This window comes from Thermobia domestica, chromosome 8 (assembly GCF_964235325.1).
Source record: "Thermobia domestica chromosome 8, izTheDome1.hap1.1, whole genome shotgun sequence".
NCBI classification, from domain to species: domain Eukaryota; kingdom Metazoa; phylum Arthropoda; class Insecta; order Zygentoma; family Lepismatidae; genus Thermobia; species Thermobia domestica.
This window is the reverse complement of record NC_137461.1, coordinates 283,445,346-283,466,488: the sequence shown is the minus strand read 5'-3', so window position 1 is coordinate 283,466,488 and position 21,143 is coordinate 283,445,346. Positions and strand designations below refer to the sequence as shown.

The 21,143-nt window shown below is 35.3% G+C and overlaps 1 protein-coding gene across 2 annotated transcripts in view; it reads left to right on the top strand.

The window, feature by feature from the left end:
* Cad96Cb (protocadherin Fat 4-like Cad96Ca) overlaps positions 1–21,143 on the top strand; it is a 316,068-nt gene that overhangs the window by 226,154 nt on the left and 68,771 nt on the right. For both annotated transcript variants that reach the window (XM_081769855.1, XM_081769853.1), the window contains exons 4-7: positions 1,244–1,374; positions 4,852–4,917; positions 10,093–10,185; positions 20,929–21,036. In XM_081769855.1, the coding sequence (XP_081625981.1) occupies positions 1,244–1,374; positions 4,852–4,917; positions 10,093–10,185; positions 20,929–21,036 (398 nt within the window). The remainder of the gene's footprint in view (positions 1–1,243; positions 1,375–4,851; positions 4,918–10,092; positions 10,186–20,928; positions 21,037–21,143) is intronic.

Genomic DNA, 21,143 nt, shown 5'->3' with positions numbered 1-21,143 from the left:
CGTGTACTACTTAATACAGAAAGTTTTTTTTAAAGGCTGTTTCTATTTTCACAATAACAACATAAATCTTGTAGTTTGAAGGAACAAGACAAACTCAGCTTCTGGCATTATTTTTTTCCATTTACATATTAGTTCTTACTAACAGAGTGCCCATTCTTCGCACGGGGATAATAGTTTCATTTTGGACATAAAGGGATGAATTTGGATTTTAAAAGCATCGGAAGTATCACTGATCATCTGCGTAATCCTAAAAACTATGGATTCGACTCTAATGTTGATCATTTATGATCATTTTTAAGTGTCCCCCCCGTTTCCTAAGTTGTACCGTCAAAGGTGAAAGTGAAATGATGATAACAATCCCAGACCCGAACCTCATCTACCTCATCTATATTGAAAATTTGATCGAGATCGGTCGAGCGATTTAAGAGTTATTAAGTCACAAACTGACTTTGATTTATATATATATATATTAGTTGATACCTGGAATCAAATATGAGGACATTTCGATTTTGATGCTGAGCTCTCTCATGACCAAGGGCGCCCATGTTTTGATTTCCAAGGGGGGGAAGGAGTATAAGCGACGTTTCAAATATAGTTTCAAATTTTGCTGTAACTAATGTAAAAATTCTATTGGATTTTCGATATTTCCAAGTACAATTTCCTCTAGGAGGGGCGATCGCCCCACCTTGCCCCCTTGATGGGCGCCCTTGCTCATGATTGTGAGTGCGGAAGAATCTGGTTCGACTCTTTACAGAAGCTCATGTAGTTCTTACAATACGTTAAACGGTAGTCCCGTACAGTAATCTCGGTGTTGAACAGAGACCCTCAACTCATAATCTATACGAGCTCCCTTATGTTCGAAAGCTAAAATTCTATTTTGATAGGTAATCATTAGATGTAAAATTCATAATAGCTCAAACGAAGAAGGTTCTCGAAGGAAAATTCAATCTTCTAGCTGGAAACATCAACGTACAAGTAAAGAAAAGTAAAGTGCAAGCATCATGAATTACGTTTGATAATTTGCAACCGCACGCCGCAGACCACTCGGTGCTATTAGACCAGCGAGCACAGTTTATTATATTTTAAGCATGGCACAAGACTGTATTTTAAGTTGTGTTGATCCTTGTAATTTGATAATAATTTGTATTTTTTTCCTGTGTTTAAATTAAAATTACGTTATTCATTAACACTATACTAGAAGATTTACTTCAATGTAATGATTTTTTCATTTATTTCATTTTAGGTACATTAAGGATACATGGAGATCCGAGTGACCGAGGCAATATATTATTAAGACTGAAAGAGACGGATAGTCCAGTTCAAATCCCTCCTGGGTCCAAAAATCTTACACTCACACGTCGATTGGACAAGGAGGTAAGTAATTACAAGTCTGGTATTATCGATCTTTGTGTCTATACACATAGTGATGGATTTAATTCCGGTGTGGTGCATGGCTTAGATTCCACGTAAAGTTTTACATTCCATCCTATATTGATTTGGTATACTTAAATAGACAGTAAATTTTAAACGAGAAACTAAAAATACGCGTACTTTCATTTTTCACGATTTTACTGATGATTCATAAGTTGGTTTGTACAGAAGTTTGTTCAAGATAACATGAAACAAATTCATCGTGGTTTGATGATGAGTCAAATGTACGCAGGGCTGAGTCAGTTTGACGGTTTGCAAGGCGAGACCTTGATGAAGAGTGAACAGGAGAAGTAATCGGTAGAGGTAGACCTGTGCAGTTCATAGAGCATCCCCATCACCACTATCCACAACATCATTCACTGTAACCTGGAACTGAACACGCGACATAAAGTGCGCGGACATATTCTGACAGATCGGCACATCCAGGAAAGGTTCATCACCGCTAAGAAACTGTATGAACAGTACCTCGCAGGTGGCAAGTGGTAAGTGGGTCGTTAGCATGGTGGTTGTACCTGGACGACAGCAATAAGGCACGGGGGAAGGAAGTGCAATGTGTCCGCCAATGCAAGAACTTTCCACGCTGTTACATTGTAGTGGGTCGTCACCCTGGATGAAGAGTATCTATACCTGGTCGACACCAATAAAGTATGGGTCTTTTTCTACTCCACCAAGGGTAGTGGGTCCACTAATGCAAGAACTTTCCACGCTGTTTCATGGTGGTGGCTGGGCACTGTAGTCGGAGTGGCATTTTATCTTGGTGGTTGCCATCCTATTTGAAGATCAATGCGACTTACTTCAGGAAGCATGTTATGGACTTCCTCTATGAAATCCACATTCCTCTACTATACGCTAGTAGAGCAGGAACATCTCCACCCATATGAATAAGGTTTCTAGCCACACTGCCTGGTCTGCTCTGCCTACTACACATAGAAAGAGGCCAAATTGGGCAAATTGGCAGATGCCGTTTTCGTGTGTTCCTGTCAAGTCCTCGGATGCATTGCCAATGGCTTCCTGTGGCTTTGGGATTTTGAAACAGGACCTCGCTTGGCGCCGCTCACATACAATTGAAGGTCTTTGCATTCTTTGGAAAGTTTTCAACGTGACCTGGGAGGATATTCCTCTCCATGCCCTCTACTGAAGCCTCCTTCAGTGGAAACTCTAGTGTAAAGACATCATTCGAGTCCGTGTGTGGCACATCGAGTACAATCAGTGGGGGAGGAAGGGCATCTGCTAGCCAGGGATCTACTTTATATCCTTTAATCTTATCTTGAACAACCTTCTGTAGTCATTTTTGTATCAAATACTACCTAGGTATAAGTACTTGACAATTAATTTCCAATTTGGCATGTGATCGAACAGCAATCCTCTGCACCAGAGGCGATCGTTTTAGCACTAAACTACTGTAAACTCCCTCCAATAGTGGAAAGATGTCAAGAAATTCGTTTGATAATCGTGTAGCAGAAGTCATTTGTCAATGACAATTTAGTTCATTGGAATGAAATGAAACGAAATTTCTAGTTCATTACTGAGGCTTAGAGAGACGGGGATGATGATACTGAATGAAATTATAGAATGAGAAAGTGGGTAAATGCCGGGAAAACCCCAGTGCATGATGTTTGCACTAAAACAAGGTCCACTTGGCGCCATTGGCGACCAAACCAGAAACTCCAAGCATCACGGATGAACATTCTACCACTGAGACACCACGGCTTAGGTGAAGATAATTAAAACTCGAAACCTGCCTTTGTATACGCCCCTGCTGGTAGGCAATATATATGATTAGAATATATTTCAATCAAAAATGTTCTTGTACGCGTTATATCTGGAGAACTACATATAGTGTAGCCAAATCCAAACTATCACTTAACTCAGTACGATGTGCTTATTCCGCAGAAAATTACGAAAATTCGATTTAGGGGCCGTTCAAAAATTTTGTGGCCTCTGATCCAAAACTAATTATTGACCACGTTCTCAATCTTTTGATCCATTTTTGGTTTTCCTAAAATTTTTGTTACTCGATAATCAGGCAGCGAAGTGTTTAGTCGGCAAAGAACTATTTCATTTGTACATATTGAAAAGGGTGTGAAAGGAGGAGGAAAATGACAAAGAAAACTTTACCTTCACACAAGCCGTCAGAAAGAGAATTGGTGATTTTAGCTTAGGATAGGTCCTAGGTTTGGACGGTTGTTTTTTTGAAGAAAATGCACAATCATAAGGGATGAATATAAAAGTTTTTTTTTTTTTTTTTTTTTAAAGAGACAGGGTGTGGAAGAAGGTTTGGAAATTGAAAGGAATACCTCCATGTTGACGTTTGGGCTTAAATGCTGGTGTTTACAGGTTCGGCTCCTCTGGCTCTTTTGATGGGTCCGGACTCACGGCAACGGCAAGGTCCTTTTTTTTCAAGCGAAGTTTTAGTTTTTAGATAGGAGTTTAACAGCAATTTGTTTACGTTTTCGACCGCGACTTCCCAAAGCGGAAGTATTTGGTTATATTTAAGCATGGGTGCAAGGCTCGGCGACTATTAGAAGTGAGCTTAGATACAAGTACCAGACGTTACCAGAGGTATGGTTGGAGGTTGTGGGAGGAGTTAGGATGGTGTTTTTTATGATTTATTACAATACAATAACAACAATTATATAAATTACATTACAGTTATATAATGCTGAATTAGCGATAAATAGTTTAGTCAGTTAGCGACTCTTCAGAATATTAGTTTACAATGCGTTTATATTTAATAGCGTAATATAAACATATAATGTTAGGTTTCTGTCTTTTTTTTTAAATGCACTAGGACACACAAAACACAAATAACACAAACAAGAATAGGTAATCCACATTATTATTTGCTGGTAAAACAAATATGCATGAAATAAATAAATCGATAATAAATTAATTACCGCAATCTTGGATGTGGGCCCCAACACAAACACACATATTCCTGTACAATATCAATTAATATTTCCCACGTATAAGTAACTTCGTACAAAATTAAATAAAACCGTATCCTTTACACAACACACCTGTATTACTATTAACCTTTAGGAAACTATAATTAATTATTGTTTCAAAAATAAAAACGTTCGTTGCAGAAAACATAATACTTAAAATGTAGTACTTGTCGTGTGGATGGTAATACAGACTACAGATAATTGCGAATTACAAGAAGAGCAAGTTATGAGAAGAAAACAACTGAAATTAATAACTAGTGCAGAAAAAACAAACATTAAAAATCTATTATGTATTCATAAAAAAGCTGATTTACTCTTGGAGACAATTAATAAAATCTTTTTAAGTGGATTCTTAAGCTTACAAATTATGTTTATGAACAAAGGATTAACTGTACCTTTGAAAAACAACACTTGTTAAAACGGTTTTTTTAAAAAAAACATTAATTCTAATGTTCTTCCCCCTTTCTTCCAGGGAGTTGACGGCCCATCGTCTGTATATGTGAACGTTGTTTGTGACAGGAAACGGACTTCAGACCCGGTGAGTGAATTATTATTTTGTTTTAGTTTTTAAAAGAGGAAAAACAGTACAGCCATTTTGTTATGCTACTTATTCCCGTTACTAAAGATTTTGCTATTTCTGCTTTTTCTCGCACATATTTTAAACGTTCTTTCTAGTTACAGTGCGGTGATTGTCAAATGGTAAAAACATATAAATATGAAATTACTTGTCGTTACTACGTAAGTTGTATATAAAGAGTTTAACATTGTCAAAAATATTGTAATCATTTCATTTTTTTATGGACATTGTGTCTGCTTTTTGGTACCGCATTGAAAAGTTATTACAAGGAAGTATAATACCGTAAATGTATATGGTTTTGCAATCATATTGAAAGTTACCACAAACAAAAATTATATATGGTTTTGGTATAATGTTATCACATCCATATATGATATATGATCTATATATGTATAGTAATACCAAGTACCGTGTGAAATTTCAGATAGCATTGCAAGAGGTCCGCAGATCACTTTCCGAATGAACAGGTAGTTCACGTTATCGGAAAGTTTGAGAACCAATGCGATAGATCATATATCATCATATGTCATCATCATAATGCAATAAGTAATTTATTCTAAAGATGCATGATTGTTTCCCAGTGAACAAAATTTCAATTGAAAATACAGTAACTTTCAAGACTGAGAATCAATGTCTTTTTATTTTTTTAAAACTAAATCCACTTGATAAACAATGTTCTCAAATGTGGGGTTACTAATGTGAGGAATGAACCTTTATATATATATATATATATATATATATATATATATATATATATATATATATATATATAATTGTATTGAAATTTGAAATAAGTTTTGCCACCATCAATCTTACATCCGATTCCACATTAAGACGATTTCGCTTTAAGGTTTTAGTACTGCAAAGAGCAGAAAAGGTCTGCTCACATAAATAAGTGGTAGGGAAAGGCATCAAATGTTGCAATGCATTTTTAGACAACTCATCATACTCACAGCGCACACGCAACCAAAAGCTACAAAGTTCATTTTCTTTGAAAACGTTTTTGTATGAAATATCGCAGGATAGTTCCAATAGCTGTTCTTGTTCTGTGTTAGAGAGATTCATACCTTGTATATCATGGATTTCTACATTAGCGAAAGGATATTCAATCCAAGTATTACCAGGTCGTGGAACAGGGAAATATTCTCGAAAACTTGCAGCTAATGCTCTCAAGTGTCCTACAAGTGTTTTCTGTGTTTTAGCAGAGTTTTTACCTGAAGAATCAATTAAATCCTTGACCACAGGAAATGATGAATATAGTTTTGTACTCGTACTACCCACAGCTACAGTTTCTTAATTTTAAAAATACTTCTTGCATAACAGCTGTGAGTTCCATTTTATTACAAGACATTTCAATTTTTGTCCTCGCGAACCCCCTGGCTCGGTCCCATGGATCCCCAAGGGTCTGCGGACTCCACTTTGAGAAACACTGATCTATCGTATTGAAAGTTATCACAAACAAAAATGACATAAAGTTTTGGTATCATATTGAAAGTTATCACAAGCATAAATGATACATGATCTTTCTATCGTATTGAAAGTTATTACAAGAAAAATGATATGTACTCTTGATATCAGATTGAAAGTTATTACAAAGAAGAAATATCGTATTGAAAGTTATTACAAGGAAAAATGGTAATATTGGAAGTTACCACAAGCAAAAATAATAAGCCTATATAGTTTTGGTATCTTATTGAAAGTTACCACAAACAAAAATAACATATAGTTTGGTGTAATATTGAAAATTATCACAAGCATAAGTGATACATGATCTTTTTCTCGTATTGAAATTATTACAAGAAAAATGATATGTACTCTTGATATCAGATTGAAAGTTACCAACAAAAATGAGTTGAGTTGATTTTGGGTTTAACGTTCCGTTCAGCAGCAAGGCTATATGAGACGTGAACCTACCTATTAACGTGGAATCCGAACCACATGAGCTCCCGCCGGGAATCGAACCCGGCTCTCTCACGCCAAAGGTGCGTACACTAACCGCTTAGCCACTTGGTTTTGGTGTAGTATTGAAAGTTATCACAAGCATAAATGATACATGGACTATCATATTGAAAGTTGCGACAAGCAAAAATGATATATTTTTTTGGTGTAATATTCAAAGTTACCGCAAGTATATAATACATTGTTCTTCATATTGTCGTGAAAGTTACCACAAACAAAAGGTATCTATTGAAAGTTATTACAAGGAAAAATGATATATGGTATTGGTATCGTATTGAAAGTTACCGCAAACAAAAATTACACATGGTTTTGGTGTGATGTTATCAATACATAAATGATACATGGTCTTTCTATCGTATTAAAAGTTACCACAAGCAAAAATGATACGTAGTCTTGATACCACATTGAATGTTATCACAAACAAAAATCACACATGGTTTTTGTGTAATATTGAAATTATGACAAGTATAAATGATACATGGTCTTTCTATCGTATTGAAAGTTACGACAAGCAAAAATGATACGTAGTTTTGATATCGTATTGAAAGTTATCACAAACAAAAATGACATATGGTTTTGGTGTAATATTAAAAAGAAAAGTTACCATAAGCTTAAATGATACATGGTCTTTCTATCGTATTGAAAATTACCACAAGCAAAATATGATACGTTCGGTATCGTATTGAAAGTTACCACAAATAAAAGGTGTCGTATTGAAAGTTGATACATGGTTTTGGTATCGTATTGAAAGTTGCCACATAAGACAACATGTCGAAGGGACGTCTCACAATCAGGTTTTCTTCCAGAAAATTTTGTCTGAGTAAAGTAGGAATCAAAATGTGAGGGGACTGCACTGGGACACTATTTGTTACGGACGTGTCCTTCACAAGAAAATAACATGTAATCACAGATTAATTTATCTTAGCTCCAAGTTCTGGGAAGGAGGCAGTCGGTCAACTCCGAAGTACTTGCTTGTGTAAAACAAATAAAAAAAAATCCTTAAGTTTTACGTCCCACAGTTATGTCGGTTAGGCTAAAGGAGACGGCGAAGATGAGAAATGAATGAAAATTGTGGAATGTAGAAAGTGAAAGAACCCCGAGAAAACCTACGAGCACGAAGTTTGTCCACCACAAAGTCCACACGGCGCGAGCTGGAGTCGAACCAGGGACCCCAAGCACCGGAGGTGAACGCTCTACTACTGAGCCACTGAGACACCGTGCCCCCTTGTGTAAAAAAGTCATCCTGTCTTGCAGGAGTCCCAAAGAAAGTCCCGTTTTCGGAACACAAACAGACATGTGGATTTTCAGAGGATTCCACAGGGAAAAATTGGGTATCCCATTAACATCCCGATATCCCAGGTGTGACATCTAGTGTGTACTATGAGGGAAAATGATACATTCAAACAAAATATTTTCGTGCTATTCTATTGCAGGTAAACATACATGTTTTCACTATTTATGAAGTTCTTTCATCAGGAAATGCACTTCTAGTACAGTGAAACCTGTCTATGTTGGCCACCATCGGTTCCATCGAAAAGTGGCCAACTTAGACGGGTGGCCAACTTACAGAAAATAAGTGTGATTTGTGTAGTTTTAGAATAGGATTTCTAGTATTACTTGATTGTAAAATTTTAATAATCAGTGGCACGACAGCTACTTATAAATAATGCATATAGAGTAATCATAAAAATATATAGTACTAGAAAATATTACTATAGTATGTTTAATATACGTGCATACCTTTCTCTTCCTGAAAACTAGTCTGGTACACTGGGTTATTCGGATTGAAAACACAATAACACAAACAACCATGAAATAGAAGCGTATGTACGCAGTTTATTGAAATTGATATTATAACACACTGAATTATTCAGATTAAAAACAAGAAAAGCTAAGTTATAAATTGAGAAATTCATATGCAATTTATATGACTTCTTTTTAGTTGTTACTGAATGGTGGTTCATTCTAGACCTATTTGTTTTATTCTTTTTGGCAGATATGCACATTCTAATATTGTAGTTAACTACCTCTTGTTAATGAGCTAAAAGTGTTTTCCTCGGAGCAAAAGATGTTTTGAGAAAATCTTCAGGGAATTCATACCTCAAAAACTCCGCTATCTTTTCACAAGCCGACAGGTGCCAATAGTTGACAATTGAGATGGTTAGTTTTAACCTTGAGAATTTTCCGGAATTACTAAAGCTCCCCACTGATGAGAGGAGTTGATCCATATGATTTTACCAAAACAGACAGGGTAAACAAATACGTACAATTATTTCCTGAATTCCTGTACGTGCTTTTTCTTATTTACACCTTCCTTCACTACCCCTTTATGAGGGCAGTGTTCTGGCCATTGACCTCCAAGAACAAATCGTGCGAATCTATGCCTCTGTGTCCAGTCACAAATACAGAACATCTGCCTCTCATATGGGAATTCGAAAGAGTTAAGAAAAATAACAAAACTGTATTTTGCGTGGCCAAGATACGCAGGTAAATTTATCATCATCATCATAGGGTAAACATTGCTTCAGTGTGGCCAACTTCCAAGATAGACAGATGGCCAACTTAGAGAGTAGTAAGTAACGAATGTCTTTTGGGAAAATCCAGGTTCAAGACGAACTAGGCCAAGATAAGCAGGTGGCCAACTTAGAGAGGTGGCCAAGTTGACAGGTTTCACTGTATATGCATATGGTTATAGATGAGGGATTAGGGATTAGATTTCTGGGCTTTCTGCATCTGCGGCTATTTAGCCCGTCAGGTATGAGGGATAACGTCCCTCGGCGAACACACTATTCGATGAAAGGGAAGGAAGGAAGCGACATGGGACCATTATGTTAGGTACCATACCGGCATTTGCCTGGTGTAAATGAGGGAAACTCTGGGAAAACATCACTCAAGATGGCTGGCCTGAAAAAGATGTTGCACTTTTTCGACCGTTTCCCCACCGGGAATCGAACCTGGGATCGCTCGCACTACGCCACGCGGGGCCACACGAGGGATTCCAACAACTGCTGTGACCATTCCACAGGTGTATGAAAATTTGAAGATTTGTCGTCCATATCTATAGCTATTTGGATTGTTTATGCTCGAAATGTATGTCTCGGTTGAGGCAGTGTTGTTTAAATACGCTTTTATTTGAATTTTTTTAGTAAAGATCTTTTTTTGTTTTAATTGTTTCAGGGGTTCGTGATTCCAGTGAACATCAGGGTTACAGATGCCAATGACAATGCACCTGTCTTCATAAACTCGCCTTACGTGCTCAACATTTCGGAGGTGAGTTTTCCGCACATTTATTTATTAACTATTGGTAAATTCCAAACTCGTTAGTTCCAGATTTATTTATTAACTATTGGATCTATTTATTTATTACTCGCAAATTCCATTTTTAAAATTATCTATTCGTAAATCCCCCAGATCTATTTATTTTCTACTTGTAGATCTATTTACTTCTTTACTATTCGTAAGTTAAAATTTATTTACTACCTATTCGTAACTCAGATCTATTTGTTTACTACTCTTAACTTCTATATTTATTTATTAACTATTGGTAAATTCTAGACCTATGTATTTACTACTCTTAAGTTTTAGATTTATTTACCTATTGGAAGTCCTAGATCTGTTTATTTGCTACACGTAAGTTCCAGATCTATTTATTAACTATTGAATTTATTTATTTACTACTTGTAACTTTTAGAGTTATTTATTAGCCGTTGAGTCTATTTTCTACTAGTAAGTTTCAGATTTATTTTACAACATTGCTAAATTTCAGATCTATGTATTTACTACTCGTACTATTTATTTATTTATTTATTACTATGTGCAAGGTGTGATCCAAACATACGGTGAATGTAGTTTCACAGCGTCATCTATTGACGTTTTATTCATTTGAACAAGTAAGTCCAATAGCCTGAATCTTTGAGATAGTCAGTTGCGAGTTTGAACGAATTGTGAAGTGTCAGTTGCTTTTAGAAGCAGAGCAGTGAGGACACGTTAAGAGTGTGTGTCGCACGTCAACATTAAGTTTTGTTTAAAGTTGCAAAAAATGTGCCAAAGAAGCTCGCAAAATGTTAAAATCAATGTATGGCGATGAAGCAGTGACGTTGAATACTCACTGTTTACAAGTGGTATGTATGATTCAAAAACGGCAAGGAGTCGGTTGAAACGATCAAGGATCGGTACATCTTCCGACGTCAAAAACAGATGGAAACGTGCAAAAAGTGGCACAAATGATTCGTTCAAACAGGCGAATGACTATACAAGAGCTTTTCGAAGAACTAAACATCTCGTACGGGTCCATGAAAAGCGTGCCGTGCCACAAACTGCTTTTGATCCGCGAGTTTTTGAAAAAAAAAAAAAAGATTCTCTGTCTGTCCACATCCGCCTTATTTACCAGATTTAGTATCTTACGACTTCTGGCTGTTCCCAAATTAAAACCGTGCTTAAAGGAAAACGATTTTGACACCATTCCTGAGATTGAGAGGGCCATGACAGAGCAACTGAACGCCCTTTCAGAAATGCTTCCAGCAGGGGCGTAATTATGGAGGGGGGCTTCCGGGCTTAAGCCCCCCCCGAAATCTTACTTACTATAGTAAAGTATATGAAATATCTAACTGAATTTTCACATTTTCAGGCAAAGCCCAAAGCTCTCCGAAAGTTAGCAAAGCCCCCCAAAACAAAATCGTAAATACGCCACTGGCTTTCAGTCATAGATTCAACATTGAAATAAGTGCACTGCTAGCCAAAGACAGTACTTTAAAGGGGATTAAATCAAATTCCATGTAAACTTATTACTTTGTTTGATAAAATTATTCACTATTTTTTGATCACACCTCGTATTTACCAATCGTTCTACTATTAAGTTCCAGACTTATTTATTAACTATTGGTAAATCATGTATCTATTTTTTACTGCTTGTAAATTCCAGATTTATTTAATAATTATTGAATGTATTTATTTTCTAATTGTAAGTTCCAGATTCACTTATTAATTACTGGAATCATTTATTTCCTACTTGTAAGTTCCAGATTTATATATTACGTGTTGTATTTACTACTCGTGGTTCCAGAATTATTTAACAACAATTGGGAAATCCCAGTTCTATTTATTTACTACTTCTAAGTTGTGATTTATTTATTATCTATTCATAAATCTCAGATCTATTTATCACTACTCTCGTTTCAGATTTATTTCTTAACTGTTGGTAGGTCTATTTATTCATTACTCTTAAATTCTAGAATTCTAGGTTTGTGTATAGTATTTACTTGTAAATTCCAGCTATTTTTTTCAACTACAGTAGTAAGTTCCAGATTAATTAATTAGTTATTATTGTATCTCTTTATTTACTACTCGTAAGTTCGAGATTTTGTTATTGGCTGTTGGTAAATCCCAGACGTACTCCTTTATTACTCGTAAGTTCAGACTTACTTACAAAGTATTATCTATTTGTAAATCTCACTCTATTTATTTCCTACTCGTAAGTTCCGGATGTATTGGTAAATCCCAAATCTATAAATTTGCCATTTGTATGGTATGCATATGTTTGCTATCAAAGTTCCAGACTTAGTTTACTTCAAAAGTCTTTGCGAAAAACAATGACTCATCCTGTAACTCCATAAATTGAAATATACATAATTAAGAGTTACGGCATATTTCACGTATTTGATTTGATTTATTTACTCCATGAAACCATAATACATGGTATTTAGAGGGTTCAGTGCAGTACACAAGATGATACATATAAAAAGGAATACATAATACATACATAATACTTAATGCGAAGAAAATCATCAAAACCTTTACATTACAAAAAAAATATTTAAAAGTTCACATTAACAAAAATAGTATTAAATGAAGGAAAAGCAAAAGAAAAACAAATAGGAGATTAAAAATTTACATAATTTACCAGGATTTGCCCCCCCCCCAAAAAAATAAATAAATAATAATATGTCAGTTTCTGACATTTTTTAGTCTTGCAGAAACTCATTTATGGAATAGTACGCTTTTGGTATTAAGTAATTTTTTCTAGCTTTTTCTTAAGCAACTTGTAATTGTTTTCAAGTTTCATTTCGTTTGGCAATTTATTGTAGATAGTGTTACCCATATGTCTGGGTACATGCTGGACTAAGCTTAATCTACTAAAATAGGACTTCTTGCAAATGTTGGAAAATCCTAGTTTATGTTTTTGATAAAACTAGCTGATTCATATATATACAATGACGTAAGAGTTAGTATTTTAAATTTCATAAAAAAAAAATTGTTTACAGTTGTTTCTACGCTTTAAACCTGCTATAATTCGTATTGCTTGTTTTCGATTTAAAAATAGTGCAGAGCTTTCCCCGGAGTTACCGCAGAAAATAATTCCAAAACTGACAAGTGGATGGATAAGCCCGTAGTAGACTTGTATGAGAGTATTTGTGTTTAAACTGTCTTTTAATGTTCTCAAAGCATACAGTTTTGAGTTAAGTTTATGTGATACTGCCTAAATATGTTGTGTCCATTTAAGATTTTCATTAATAATAGCCCCTAAGAATTTAGTAGAATTTAGGATTTAAATTTCTGGGCTTTCGGCATCTAAGGCCATTTAGCCCGTCACGATTTGAGGGATGACGTCCCTCGGCGAGCACACAATCCGAGGAAAGGGAAGGAAGGCAGCGGCCTGGGACCTATAAGTTAGGTACCACCCCGGCATTTGCCTGGTGTGAATGAGGAAAACCCAGGAAAACCTCCTTCAAGGTGGCTCGCCTGAAAAAGCGTGTTACACTTTTTCGACCGAGTGACCCCACCGGGAATCTAACGCGGGGCGGGGCCACTAAGAATTTAGTAATACTTGCTAGTTGCATAGATGTGTTTATTGTTGTTATCATGTCATCTTTTCTTCTTTTATTTTGAATAGTGTGAACATATATATATATTGAGTTTTAATGTTATTCAAAACTAATTTGTTACTGCTAAACCATTTTTTTAATGTTTCAGTAACCTCTTCAAATTTAAGAGACAATGAATTTATATTTTTAGCTTTTATTATTATACTGGTGTCATCCGCATACAGTATTATATTTGTATCTGGTATGTTCGTTTGTAAATCATTTATATAAATTAGAAAAAGAAGCGGATCTAGGATGGATCCTTGAAGAAGGACTCCATGTCGGATTTCTCTGAGAGTTGATTGGAAACTCTGTGAATGTCCAGTTGAAGTATTAGTGATTTCTACTGTTTCCTTTCTATCTTTTAAGTAGTCAAACACTTGCCTCTTATGTCGTAGTGTTCCAGCTTCTGTAGGAGAATTTCATGATTTACAAGATCAAAAGCTTTGGTTAAATCGTAGAATATACCTAGTACTAGAAGTTTTTCGTTTAGTCCTTGCAGTATACTATCAATAAGACTGAAAGCAGCTGAAGAAGTACTTTTGCCTGGCAGAAAACCGTGTTGGTGTTTTAATACCTATATAATATCGTGTTTCATGAGAAAATTTAGGAGCCTGGTTTTGATTACGTTTTCAAGGACTTTGCTAAAAGCAGGTAATAGTGAGATTGGTCTATAATTTTCAGCTAAATGTCTGTTACCTTTTTAAAAAATTGGTTTAATTTTAGCTACTTTTAGTTTAGTAGGGAAGATTCCTTGTACAATGCATTTATTAAATAAATAAGAAAGGTGTGGTGCTAGTAGCTTGGCACATTGTTTAGTGATTTTTATCGGGATTTCGTCATATGTGGTTTTATTATCATGCAATTTGTTTAATTAGGATAAAATTTCGTATTCGGTTATGGGCCTGAAAAACATAGTTTCAGATACTCGTGATGTAGCCGCTTTTGATAGTGTGATAAGATCTGTGGTATTTGAGGTCCAACTGACTCAACTGTCTGAGCAACTTCACTGAAATGTTTATTTAGTGCCTTACAAATGAGTATTGGGTTGCTAGTCAGTGTTCCATTGATATTTAGTTTGATATGATTTGAGAATGTTTTTATTAATTTCAATATTAGATCTTACTACTTCCCATAAAGCTTTAGATTTACTTTGTGCAGTTGCAATTTTGTGTGGGAAAAAGCCTTGTTTGGCATTGCGGATCATTTTCTTGTATTGGCTTACAAATAACTTAATATTAGATTTCTGTCCTACCGAACTTTGTATATGTCTAAGAAGTTGGCGTTTTAGTTTACTATATTGTTTGATTTCTGGCATTATCCACTCTTTATAACTGCTGTTTGACCTTTCGCGCTTTACTTTCGGAAGGCTTTTTTCGAAAACATTTAGAAAGATATTGGAAAACATTTAGAAGGATATATATCTTCCCATTTTTCTGTTTCAAGTAAGTTTAGAAATTTACTAATATTTTTTGCGCTATAAGACCTACAGGTAATTGTTTTATTGTTGTGATTAAATTTATCTCCTAGTCTAATTTTCAGTAATTGACACATATGGTCAAAGAGACCATCATGTATTTGGTATTGAAAGGTTTCGTACTCTATATTCGTAAAGGCATTATCAATAGCTGTTTGTGAGTGTGAAGTTATTCTTCTTGGTCTTTAAATCATATAATTGATGTTATAAGAATTGATAAGCGACAATACATGATGCTTTTCCGAAGTTTCTTTCAAAAATTCGTATTGTAAATGCTATTCTGCAAGTAGGACGTTTAGCAGTTGTCTGGAATAATGAATATGAAGCAAAATTGTAAAACAAACTGAATTTGTAATTATTTACAGATTAGTGTTGTAATTTATTAGTTTTAGTTTTGTTTCCAGAAGAAAATCTGTGCATAATAATTGTTTCGATTTCGTGAAGATGAAGACAATCATTTCCTGTCTTCAATTTTAGCAAAGCGTCGACGTGACTGTAACTAATTCTTAAATCCACTCCACTCCTTTTTTTTTTCTCCCTGAGATTACTTGACTTCTCGCCTTAACAGAACTTGTACCTTCATTCAGGGAGAAAGTACTTTATTCAGTGGATACTTTTTGCAGTGGAAAGGGATGATTTTTTTTTTTTTTTTTGTTAAATGCTGATTGGTTAAGTAACTCAAGATGCATTGAAGGGAGTTTCTCACGTCTTGTTCCCGTGACAGTGACCTTTCCCTTTAAAAGGAAGTCCACCTGCTAAGTGATCCATGTTCTTTACTCGAGACAGGAATGTCTTCAAAACGTTTGCAATATATACGTTAACTCACAGACACTTAACAATTACCCGTTCACACATGCCACACACACACACACACGTAAGTATAAAAAGGCTTCATGCTGGCGTAAACACAAGCACAATAGGAACATTGACCTGTTCACTTGCATATGTAACAACAGACATTTACATCGTTTACCATTTAAGAATCTTCAACATCAAATCACCGAACAACTCCAATACAGCGGATGTGGCTCAGTAGTTAGTATTTTTGGTTTGCAATCGGGAGGTTTTAGGTTTAATCTTATGCGCGGCAATTTTGACTGAGACTTCTTCAGTTTATTTTCATCAGGGGGAACGCTTGCATGGCACTTTAAGATATAGTGTCTATCAAAATTTATTCAATTTTCTTCTTGATTCTTCTTCTTTGTCTCATCAACCTTAGGTTGGTGGGCAACATGGAAATATTAAAACTTTTTCTATCTTTTGGTAGAGCTATTTTATAATTTTATAGGGTCTCTTCGTAACTGCATCTAGATATTCTATCCTTGGTCTTCCTGTTTTTCCTTCTGCCTTTCCCTCTATCAGCACAGTGATCCAATCGGAGTGCAGAACAAAATGGCCAAGCATGCCGTTTCCTTTTTTTTTCTTCTATAGTCATGATCTATCTTCCTTCATTAGCTACCTTTAGTAGATCTTCATCCATTTTCCTTTCGGTCCATGATATGCGCAGCATTCTTCGCCAACACCACATTTCAAATGCTTCCAGCTTGGATATTTTATCTTTTCTCAATATCCACTTCTCGGATCCGTAAAGCGCCACGCTCGATACCAGGGTCTTATTAAATCGCTTACGAACGTCCAACGACACATTTCTTGATGTTAGTAGTCCTCTTGTCCTATTGAATGCTTGTTTAGCCTGCGCTATTCTGAAACTTACGTCTTTTTCACTTATTCCGTCCGAGGATATTAGACTTCCCAAATAGAGGAACGTCTTAACGTCTTCGATTTTCTCTCCATCTAGCCATACGTTTGCCTCTTCTTGTGCACTTTATCACTTTGATTTTCTTCTTATTTATCTTCATTTTGCATTATTTTTTCAATTAGTTGGTCAGGTTTGAAAGTGTTTCCTGCAAATCCTTTTCGTTGTCCGCAATCAGTGCTGTGTCATAAGCAAACCTTATTGTGCTGAAAACCTGTCCGTTTACATTTACACCTTTACAGTAAATTCTTTTTGATTAATGTTACTTAAAAAATACTGGGTAAATGACATCGCAGGTTCCATCATTTCTTTTTATTCATTCCCGGGGGGGGGGGGATAGGGGAAGAAATGTGATATTAGTTCACTTAAAAAGGTATTGATTGTATTATACTAATAGAAATTTTGTGACATATATAATACTTGCGTAATTTGTTAAATTAATAATCGAAAATAACATAAGGAAATTACTGCAATAGCTACAAGAAAGATGCTGAACCACTTTAAGACGCTTAAAAAGCAGATAAAACATTGGTTCTTTGGGATTTGAATTATGTACTCGTACATGGAATCGAAACCGAAGTCTCGAACAGTAATTATTTAAGCACGTTGGAGACTTATCTTACAATTTAACGATCAATGACACCAAACGCTTTCTTGATTTTTCGATAGCCTCCAGTACAAGAAAATAAAGCAGTAATTTTACATCTTTTTGAAATAACTTTAGGTTATTATTTAACATACCTTGAAGTGTTGTGTGAGTGAACAACAAAGTCTTGGATGTTCCAGCAGTCAGTTAGTACCCATATTTATAACTACCATCCTGGCATTACCAAAGTGATTGTGATTGAAATTGAGTGATAGAGAATAAATATATCCTGGCAACAATGGTTAATAGGATCTGTCCTAAGACTGTTGAAATTGTAACCGAACTTCGGATATGTCTAATGAGCATACGGGCACAGAAATAACTTTTAAATAGTGTTAGGGCACTTTACACATGACCATTTATACATTTACAAGACGTTTTTGTCCGTGTTTTCATTGGACACATCAGAAGTTCAGGTACATTTTGAACACTTGAGGACAGTTCCTATTAACCACTGTTAGAAGGCATTCTAGACGGTATGCAATGTATAAAATGTCCTAACACTGTTTAAAAGTAGTTTCTGTGACTGTATACTCATTGAGCACATCGGAAGTTCAGGTGCATTTTGAACACTCTGTGGGCAATTGCTATTAATCATTGTTAGAAGGTATTCTAGACATTAGATAATATATAAAGTGTCCTAACACTGTTTAAATTAGTTTCTGTGATCGTATGCTCATTGGACGCAGAAGCTCAGGTAAATTTTGAACACTGTGAGGGCAATTCCTATTAACCACTGTTGGGAGATATTCTAGACAGTAGGTAATGTGTAAAGTGTCGTAATACTGTTTAAATTAGTTTCTGTGACCGTATACTCATTGGACGCAGAAGTTCAGATATATTTTGAACACCCTGAGGGCAGTTCCTGTTACCCACTGTTAGGAGCCATCTAGACACTAAATAATGTGTAAATAGTCGTAACACTGTTTAAAATTCGCTTCTATAACCTATACTTATTGGACACATCAAAAGTTCAGGCGTATTTTAAACACTCTGAGGGCAGTTCCTATTAACCACTGTTAGGAGGTATTCTACATTGTAAAAAAATAAAACAGCATTTAAATACTTTTAATACAGATGTTGAGGGGAAAATATATCAAGTGTGTGTGTTTATAAAGTGTGCTGCGCATGTCCCAAAGCGTTACTTCTCTAGAAACATTACCTAGTATGACATATTTAAAACCTTCTTCTCGGCGAACAGTTGGAAAACAAAGTCATGACATACATTTTCGATATTTTGTAAATATATCTGGGACATACTTTGACAATACAGTATTTGCAGTGGGTGAATATGTGTCATCTGGAGGTATTGAAAGAGTGTCGGTAGTGTGTACAGTGTCCTACTGTGTCTAAAAGTTCTTTATTATTTTTGCAGTGTAGGCAATGTATAGAATTAGTGTTCTAACACTGTTTAAAAGTAGTTCGTTTTCGAACTGTTTGCCGAGAAGAAATATATCATACCAGATGCTGTTTTTAGAGAAGTAACACTTCTGGACACACGAAACACACTTTACAAACACTATTTCATCAATTTTCCCTTCAACATCTGTACTAAAAGTGTTTCAATGGTGTTTAATTTTTTTTACAGTGTGTTACCGTATACTCATTGGACATATCAGTTCAGGTACACTTTGACCACTGTTAGAGCAGTTCGTATTAACCACTGTTAGGAGACATCTAGACACTAGATAATGTGTAGGTGTATTTTAAACACTCTGAGGGCAGTTTCTATCAACCACTGTTAGGGGGCATTCTACACTGTAAAAAAATAATACATCATTTAAATACTTTTAGTACGGATGTTGAGGGGAGAAATGTATCAAATGTGTGTTTGTAAAGTGTGCTTCGCATGTCCCAAAGCGTTACTTCTCTAAAAATTTAAAAAAAAAAATATCTAGTATGGCATATTTAAAACCTTCTTCTCGGCAAACAGTTGGGAAACAAAGTAATGACATAAATTTTTGATATTTTGTAAATATATCTGGGACATACTTGGACAACACAGTATTTACAATGGGTGAATATGTGTCATCTGGGGGTGTTCAAAGAGTGTCCGTAATGTGTACAGTGCCTGTATTATTTTTGCAGTGTAGGTAATGTATAAAGTGCCCTAACACTGTTTGAAAGTAATTTCTGCACTGCAAAAAATAAAGGAACTACTTTTAGACACAGTAGGACACTGTACGCATTACGGACACTCTTTGAACATCTCCAGATGACACATATTCACCCCTTGTACATACTATGTTGTCCAAGTATGCCCCAGATATTTGTACAAAATGTGCAAAATGTACATAATCACTTTGTTTTCGAACTGTTTGCCGAGAAGAAGCGTTTAAAATATGTCATACTAAATAATGTTCTCAGAGAATGAACGCTTTTCGACACGCAAAGCACACTTTATAAACGCTTTTTGATCAATTTTCCCCTCAACATCTGTACTAAAAGTGTTTTAATGCTGTTTTAGTTTTTACAGTGTGTGATCATATTCTTATTGGACACATCAGAAGTTCAGGTATATTTTGAACGCTCTGAGGAAGTTGCTATTAACCACTGATAGGAGGCATCTCTAAACATTTCTTGTTCACTGGTAGAACACTTCATGATATATTTTGGATAATTAAACCAATGAGCAAAAGCCTTTTTTAAAAAACGTCTAGATTAAATTTGAGCACTGATCTATTTTTTGCAGTGTATATATTAAATACTTCATTGAAATGATTTCCTAATGAAAATCATTATCGAAAACAGTAGTGCTCTTCTAAAATACACTCTTAGTGTAGTTACCTGGATTTGGACTGTTTATCCAACATTTTAGTCTGCAAACGTATTTAGATAATCAACGGTCTTCAAATATAGCGTAGTACTTCTTCATGGGCTAATGGCTGACGCGTATGCTTTCAGTGCGTCTAACCCTGGATTTAATTCCGAATGAGAGTATCGAATGGCAGTACAATACAAACTCGGGTACTGGTTTCGATTCTTACTTTTAACATCAGCTCTTGTCTTATATAGTGTCGGCACTGAAAAAAAAAAACAACAACACGTAACTTCTATGAACCAAAAACCAAACACTGAACCTTCGATAACTACCCGCCAGAAAGTGACCCAAGTGCTTTTGACTACAACTGACTATGTTGTGAAGTATATCTGAAAGTTTCTGTGCCTCGAATTTTCTTAGGCTAAATAAATAAATCTGTCTGTTTAAAACTAAAAATATATAGTATAATGCCCGAATGTGCCATTTAATTGTTTTTCTTTATTCCTTCTACAGGTTACCGTTGTGGGAACAACAGCTCTGCAAGGGGTGAAGGCCGTGGACGCTGATCAACAGGGGCCTTATTCCACTGTACAATACTCTGTTCTTCCAGGACCTAATTCTGTAAGTTTAGATTCATTATAATAAAGGCATTTACTTTATTATAAACTTAAGGAAAGTGAAAATAAAAATTTAAAACAATCATTAGTATGAACATAATCTAAATATTG